The 7646-nt window shown below is 57.7% G+C and overlaps 1 protein-coding gene across 1 annotated transcript; it reads right to left on the bottom strand.

Moving 5' to 3' along the window:
• Window positions 1-283: 283 nt before the first annotated feature.
• CCNP (cyclin P) lies at window positions 284-4719 on the bottom strand. The gene is made up of 5 exons (XM_087421747.1): window positions 3925-4719; window positions 2198-2521; window positions 1446-1604; window positions 1202-1353; window positions 284-504 (listed from the first exon to the last, which is right to left on the bottom strand). The coding sequence occupies exons 1-5, from the start codon at window positions 3925-3927 to the stop codon at window positions 339-341; spliced, it is 804 nt and encodes a 267-aa protein (XP_087277873.1). The 5' UTR covers window positions 3928-4719; the 3' UTR covers window positions 284-338.
• Window positions 4720-7646: the final 2927 nt, after the last annotated feature.

Genomic DNA, 7646 nt, shown 5'->3' with positions numbered 1-7646 from the left:
AACCCTGAGGCCGAGGGTCATTCAGCTTGCGTTGCGATTTTCCTCTCAGCATCTCTCTCCCCCCGCGAGCATTTGCGTTTGGAATCCCAGTTTTATCCCGCTAAGCGGCGCTTGCGGAAGCCCGCCAGCGCCCCCTCGCGGACGAGTCCGGAATTCGCATCGCGTCTCCCAGCAACCATTAGGGCACTTGGTGAGAACATCCAATCAGAGGGACGAGAGGCCCAGGAAGTAACCAATCAAAAGCGAGAGCAGGCCAGAATTAGACCAATGAGGACAGAGAGCGCTCGGAATAAAAACTCTTTTATTGAAGTGGGCGACGCGCAAACGCGGAGTCCGGCTCAGCGAGGCGCCGGCTGGGGGCGGCGGAGGAGGCGGGCGGCGGCGAGGCTGGTGCCCCGGCGCTGGGGCCGCGCGTACTTGAGGAAGACGGCGGCGCGGCCGGGCGCGGGGCCTCGGAGCGCGGCGCGGGCCATGCACGGCTCGAGTGGGCCCAGCTCCGCGGGGCTGCGGCGGGGAGACGGGGAAACTGAGGCGGGCGCGGGGGCAGCGGTGGAGACGACCTGTCCTCGGAGGCTGAGAAGACGCCTTGACTTGGGTCCCCGAGGACCGCTCACGGGCTCTCTCGAGGTCGGACACATGGTCCATCATCTAGGGAGTGACTGCGGGGCTCCGAGGAGGGGACGACCCCCGATTCTCCCCGCAGGGCGCGGCTAGGGGAGAGCCAGGACCCGCGGCGAGGGAAGGAGTGGGGCTGAGGACGGGCGGACATCCAGCTCTGCCCCCGGGGGCAGGGGACGGGAGACCAGACGATTCACCCTGCCACCCGGGGCCAGGGTTAACGGGGGGGGGGGGGGCTCTAGCGACTAAAGGGAACCCCATTCGCGGCCAGAAGGGGAGCTGGGGCATGGAGGCCTACAGACCTCTCCCTCTCAACCCTGGAACGCAGTTAGAGCATCTTCTGGGCCTGGGGAGATCTTGTCTGCCTCCCTGGGGCAAGGCTAAGGGTCCCCAAATCTGCACCAACACCCCATTCTCTGACACCCCCAGACTAGAGAGACATACCATTCTCTCTCTCACCCAGAAAAACCAAGTCTAGGTGCGTGCCCCCTCCACCCCCCCAATTGTCTTATTCTCTGAGACGTAGAGACAGCGACCAGGAAGGTAGGTCCCTGGAGCCAGAGACCCTCCGCCGCGGCCGTACCTGTAGAGCGCCGGCTCGGGCCCGGAGCCCGCCCCGTCGAGCACGCGGTGCGCCAGGCTCAGCGCCGCAGCTGCGCGGCGGCCGGGCTCCCATCCTGCGGCCTCGGCCTCCAGCAGGGACAGCTCCAGGAAGTAGGTGGCAAGCAGCGTCACCTGCCGATGCGGCTGGGAGACCATCAGGCCACGCCCCTATCCCGCGCAGACCCCGCCCCTCCCCGCGCGGGCCCCGCCCCCGCCCCGCGCACCTGGTGGCTGCTCCGGGCCAGCGCGGAGAGCAGCCCGAGGCAAAGGAGCGGGCCCGGGTGGTGCAGCCGGAAATCCAGGCGGCTCAGGATGCGGCGCTCGGCGCGCAACAGCTCCGCCCGCGAGAAGGAGCCAGCGCCCAGGAGGCAGAGGGAGGCGGGCTGCGGATTGGGGGAAAGGGGGGGGAGTCTTGGGCCTCGCTCGTTACTCCCTGCCCTGGAGCACCTGGGATCAAGTCAGCCCCCGTTCTGGACCTCAGTTTCCTGATCTGTAAAATGGGGCCATTGATGTGTTTTCTGGAAATCGTGGAGAGCACCGACTTCCGAGTCAGAAAGACCTGGGTTCGAGTTCAAACCCTACCATCTACTCACTGTGTGACATGGACATTCACGAGGCTCTCTGAGACTCAGTTTCCTCATTCGTAAAAAGATTACCCCCAACTTCCCCGGGCAGCTCTGATAAGGCACTGAGTTTGTGCTTGTCAACAGCAACTACTCAAGATGGGCCGTAACTACTATAACTATTGAAGACTGAATCTAAGTCCCAGCTACTTGACTTGGGGCAAACGGCTTCCTCTCTCCGGGCCTCAGTCTCCTCCTCTGTTAAAGGGACACGTCGGTGCGTCCCCTACCTCACCCAGATATGCTGGGATTCCGAGAGTACGAAAGCGCTCGCTTGGCATACAGTAGGCGTTTAATCTGTGACCGCCGGGAGTAGCAGAGCTCCACCCTCCCCAGCCCCACCCCGGCAGTACCTCGGGAAGCACGCACTCTTCCACTTTGCACGCCACGAAGAGGCAGGCCACGCCCAGCAGCTGCAGGCGGCGTAGGCGCACTCGGCCCGCGCGCAGGTAGGAATCCAGCAGGTGCACGGCTAGGTAGAGCGTGTCCCCCGCCAGGCCCAGGTACTCCTGGGGAGGGGCACGGGTGACCACCAGGGTCCCAGGCTGCGACGCGGGCCCGGCCCTGGCCCTCCCCCCTGTACGTACGTGCACCTGGACCAGCCAGTCCACCACTAGCGCGCGCATCTCCGGGGTCACGGTGCGCGGCAGGGCCCTCCGGGGCAGCGCGCTGCACACCTGGGGTCGGGAAGGGGAGGCTCACTCTCCGCACCTGTGCCTCGGCTCCTCTCCTGGGCTGCAGCCCTGGGTGCTGCAGCCTTCTCCAACCAGTTGGATGTCACATGAGTGCCACACCCAAACTGGCCTCCAAAATCTCCTCCAAAAATGCTTCTCTTCTGTGTGCCCATCTAGAAGCCTGGACTTTGTTCTGGACCCCTCGTTAGGCACCTCTCCAGTCTGTAGCCCCCATGAGCACTGGACCTCCTTGAGTGTCTCCCCCTGGGTTCCCAGATTCCACTCCTGGTCACCAACTGTCAACCCATCCCCCTCAGAGCACCCAGAAGGGTCTTTCTAAAGTACCAATCTGACCAAGGAATTCCCCAGCTTAAAACCGTCCCATGGTTTCCAGTATCCTCAGGAGAAAAATCCTAATTCCTCTCGGACTCTCTCAGGTCCTGCCACTGCTCCAACACCACCTCTTCCCTCTCCCCCCCTCACAATCCACACCCTGCCTACAACAGCCTTTTTGGGGTCCTAGACTATGCCAAGCTCATTCCTACCTCAGGGCCTTTGCATGTTATGTACTGTTCCCTCCACCTGAAATGGTCCTTCCCCAGCTCCTTGCATTGCTGACTCCTTCACAGTCATTCAAGTTTTAGCTAAAATTTCCCTTTTTCTTTTCCCTGCACCCCATCATCACTTTATTTTCCTCATAATCTTTTCAGTCTGGAGATGTGTTTCCTTGTGACTTTTGTCCATTTGCCGCACGAGGCTTCAGGCACCACAAGGCCAGGGATTTCTGTCCAGATCCCAGCTGCATCTCAGGTCCTGATAGAGCCCCTGGCCCGGGAGAGGCATGCACAAGATGTTTGTTAAATAAATTCCTGCCTTCAGTATTTCTTCTGACGGTACCTATCCCATACAGATGTCTGCGGACTCCCACGGCCTGTGTTTGTGGCTCTTCTGAAATTATCACCTATATTTACTTGTCTCCCCACAACGAGGACAGACTGTCTGTGTTGTTCCCTACAGCATCCCCGGTGTTCACAAACATTTGTTAATAAATCGCTATGTGTTAAACGAATAAATGTGAGGGACAAGTAGGCGGGGCTGTGAAAAACCAAAGGAGGGGCTGCAAACGGCCTGGGGAGGAGGGGAAGGGCACTCCGAGCGCGGGAACCCGCCCAGGTGACTGTGCCAGAAAAAACAAGCCAAGAGGTTAGGGGCGGGGGCTGGAAAGTCAGGGGGGAGGGCGGAGAGCTGAGGCTGGCGAGGGGGAGTTCGGAAATGCTCGGGGAATGGGTGTTGGGCGAGCGGGTCAGCTTTGGCCTCGTCTAACCCGAACCCTCTGCTGCCCTCCAGGGCTGGGGGCGGCGCCCGAGTGGCCCGCGGTCCAGGGGGGCCCCGGCCCGTCCGCTCACCATGACCTCGGCGAAGATGTCCCCTGCGTACTCGCGCTCTCGCTCCAGCCCCAGCGCGCTCAGCGCCTCCTCCAGCCCCGGCGGCGCGCACGGCCCCGGGCGCCTCTCCGGGCGTCCCGGGGAGCCGCTCGTGCCCGCGGGGACGCCGTCGGGGACTGCGGCGCTCGGAGGCTCCGGGTTGAGCGAGGCAGCTGGACTCTGCAAGGGAGGGGCTAGGCGTCAGCGCCTGGAGAGAAGCCCGAGCCGGGGGTGGGCCCCTGGCTCCTGCCTCTCACCAGCATCCTCCAGGCTGGCGTCGGAGCCAAGCCCCGCGCTCACCTCTTCCAGCTGGAGCGTAGCCCTCCTGGAGGGCGCTTTAAATGAGCCTAGGCGCATGCGCGCTGAGCACGCCTCACCTGGGCAGGTGCATAGGCAGTGGCGAGTGTTACACAGGCTGGCTCTGCCCCCTCCAAACCCTCTAAGGCCAGGCAGCTGGAGTCCGATCCTCGTCCTGCTACTTCCTATATGACCAGAGGCAGCCCCTCTGAGCCTGACTTTCCTTGGCTAGAAAGTAGGGATTATTTCAAAACTTCTAAGATTGTGTTTTTAAGTGTCCCACACAGGGAAATACAGTAAAAGCTTAAGACATGGGAGCAATAAGTCACCTAACAAATATTCAAGGAAGGCCTCTGTGTTCCGTGCAGCGGGGGTTGGTGGGGAGCACCTGTGGTGGCTGCCTTTACCAAGTGCACGGCCCAGAGCTGAGGTGGTGATCGGGATGAGTGGCTGGCGATCTGGCTGGACTAGTGCAGCGGCCTCCTCACTGCCCTCCCTGGTCCCCTCCCCTACGGTCTGTTCCCCACACGCAGCCAGAAAGGATCCTGTGCACACCTAAGAAGTCAGATCACCCTCTCAAGTTGAAAGTCCATGAAGCCCTATCGTATCTTCCCCCCTACCCCATACACACCCCTTTGAGCTCATCTCCTATCTCTCTCCCCCTCACTCATTCCTCTCCCACCACACTGGCCTCCTGGCTCATCCCCACCAGGTATGCTCCTACCTCAGGGCCTTTGCACTGGCTGCTCCCTCTGCCTGAAATGCTCTTCCCTTCCTTTAAGGTGTTTATTCAGATGTTACCCTCCCCATGAAAAGTGCCATCCTGAGCATTTCTGGTCCCCATTGTCTGCACTTATTCTCTCCTTAGCACCTACTGCCTTCCTATTTATTGTCTCCCTCCTGACTAGAATGTGAGCTCCACGAGGACAGGGCTTGTCTGTTTTCATTGCTGTATTCTCAGTGCCTAGAACAGCGCCGGGCACATAGTCGGTCCTCAGTAAATATTTGTTGAATGAATGAGCATACAGGCTGGTTCTAACTTAGAGACAGTGGTCTGGAAGGGCCTTTCTGACATGACATGGGAGCTGAAACCTGAAAGACAAGGAGCCAGGAATGCAGAGAGGGAAGAATATTCCAAGGGGAGGGAACAGGCTGACGCCAAGGCCCTGAGGTAGGAAAGAGCTTGCTATTCTCAGGCATTTAGAGGTCGACGAGGCTGGAAAAGTGAGCAGAGAGGAGCGTGAGACGCTGGACCAATGGCTTCCTGTCATACTTACCATAAACCCCAAACTCCTTACCTTGGCCACGAGGTCCCTTTGGCCCATTGTTCTCTCTCTAACCTCATTTCCTTCCGCTCTCCCCCTCCCTCACTCCACTTGAGACACGCTGTCCTCTTTATGTTCCCGGAACACCTGAGGTACCTGCCTGCCTCAGAGCCTTTGTGCTTGCTGTTCCCGTTACCTGAATGCTCGATAAGAACGCGGATATTTACACTCTCAGTATCTTGACACAAGATACTCGCTAACTACACAGAGAAAGTACTAACTTGACAGTGGAGGAACCTGACAGACGCCACCTTAACCCCGGGGTCAGAGTCATCCCCAGTAATGGGACAGGTGGCCTCCTGCCCCTCCAGAGAGGATGCCTTGGAGCGCACATCGTGCCTGGGAATTCCTGCCAATGGCTGGAATAACCACGAGGCGCCATCAACCAACCAACCGATTGAGGGACATCCTGCAAAATAACTGCCCCGTAAGCTCTGAACCCGTGAGCCGGCACTAGTCACTAGGCAGGCCTTTTCTTCTTTTGTCTACAAGGGCTTTTGTGTGACCATTGGTAAGATCTGAGGAAGGTCTGAAAGAAGGGCATTGCTTCACCGCTAACTTCCTGACCTTGGTAATTAGACTGCGGTCATGAGAGAGAATGTTCTCGTGTTAGGACAGACACGTTAACACAGGGGCGGGGACGGGAATCAAGTAAATGTAAAATGTCGTGGGGAACCTGCGCGAAAGGTAGATGAGAATTCTTGGTACTTTTTTAAAATAAAAAATTTGAGCAGATTTACACCCCACCCCCCGTTTCTGCTATTAACATCTGACATGAGAGGGGTACCTGTCACAACTGAATGAACCAATGGGGACACACTATCATTCAAGGCCATGCTTTATTCAGAGTTGCTGACTTTTTACCTACTGTCCTTTCTCTGTTCCAGGATCCCACACTTAGTCTTCATGTCTCCTAAAGCTTTTCTTGGCTGTGACAGTCTCTCCGGCTTCCCTTGTTTTGAACAACCTTGACAGTTTTGAGAAGTAGCGGTCAGGTCAGGTATTCTGTAGAACGTCCCTGAATCAGGATGTGTGGGACGTGGTTTCTCCTTATTACATGGGGTTGTGCATTTGGGGCAGGAAGACACAGAGTTTAGTAAAGCCAAGTTGTCATCGCGTCACGTCCAAGGCACCTACTGCTGACGTGACTCGTCACCCTCGGCATGGACCCTGACCACCTGGCAGACGCAGTGCGTCAGGCTTCTCCACTGAAGAGCCGCCTTCCCCTCTGTCCACAGGGCACTCTTCGGAAGGAAGTCACTTTGCAGCCCACAGCTAAGGCGTGGGGGTCTGCCTCCCCCTCTGTGAAGGCAGGGTATCCACAGAAATTCTCTGCAGTTCTGCACAGATGTCTCTTCCCACTGTGTATTCACCATTTATATCAGTGTGGGCTCATCCATTCTATACTTGGGGTAAAATCCAATACTACGCTACTTATTTCGTTGCTCTAACTGCTCTCGGCTTCTGCCACTGGGAGCTCTTCCCATGGGCTCCCGCCGGCTCGAGCGCCATCAGCGAGAGTCCAGTTTGGTTAGCAGGTCCTTACTCCCGGGCACCACAGGATGCCCCGGGCTCACGTGGCTATTTCCTGCTCCACTCCTGGATCATTTTAGTACTATTTTCAAAAGTTTCACAATTTTCTACAAGTCTGCAATTACTTCAAAATTAAAGTTAAAAATACGTGAATCACTACACCTTTTGGGGAAAGCTAGCTGACACATTAAATACGGCAACCCTGGAAGGTAAGCCACAAAAATAAAAGGCAGGTGCAGTAAAAACGGACTGCTAAGGTTTATTATAATACTGCTGGCAGCAGCAAAGAAACTGGAAACCAAGTAAACTCTCGTCAACAGGAGGCGGCTCGATCAGCTGGGGTGCATCACCCCAGGAACCTCGTGAAGCAACTGGAAGGCACGATGGCAGTGTCCACGAGGAGTTCCCCAGAACGCAAATGGCTGAAGGAGGATCTCGTTTTTACCAACGACCCAGCACCCCTATTCGTGTGCATATGTTGGGGGGAGCCTACGTGACAGGTGGCAGGACACGGCCCGGGCGTGGCAAGATCAACAGGGAGGAAAGTTC

Source organism: Ceratotherium simum, chromosome 33 (genome assembly GCF_057802395.1).
Source record: "Ceratotherium simum simum isolate JZ-2026a chromosome 33, ASM5780239v1, whole genome shotgun sequence".
Lineage (NCBI taxonomy): Eukaryota > Metazoa > Chordata > Mammalia > Perissodactyla > Rhinocerotidae > Ceratotherium > Ceratotherium simum.
The sequence above is the reverse complement of the archived record's forward strand: the minus strand, read 5'-3'. Positions and strand labels throughout refer to the sequence as shown.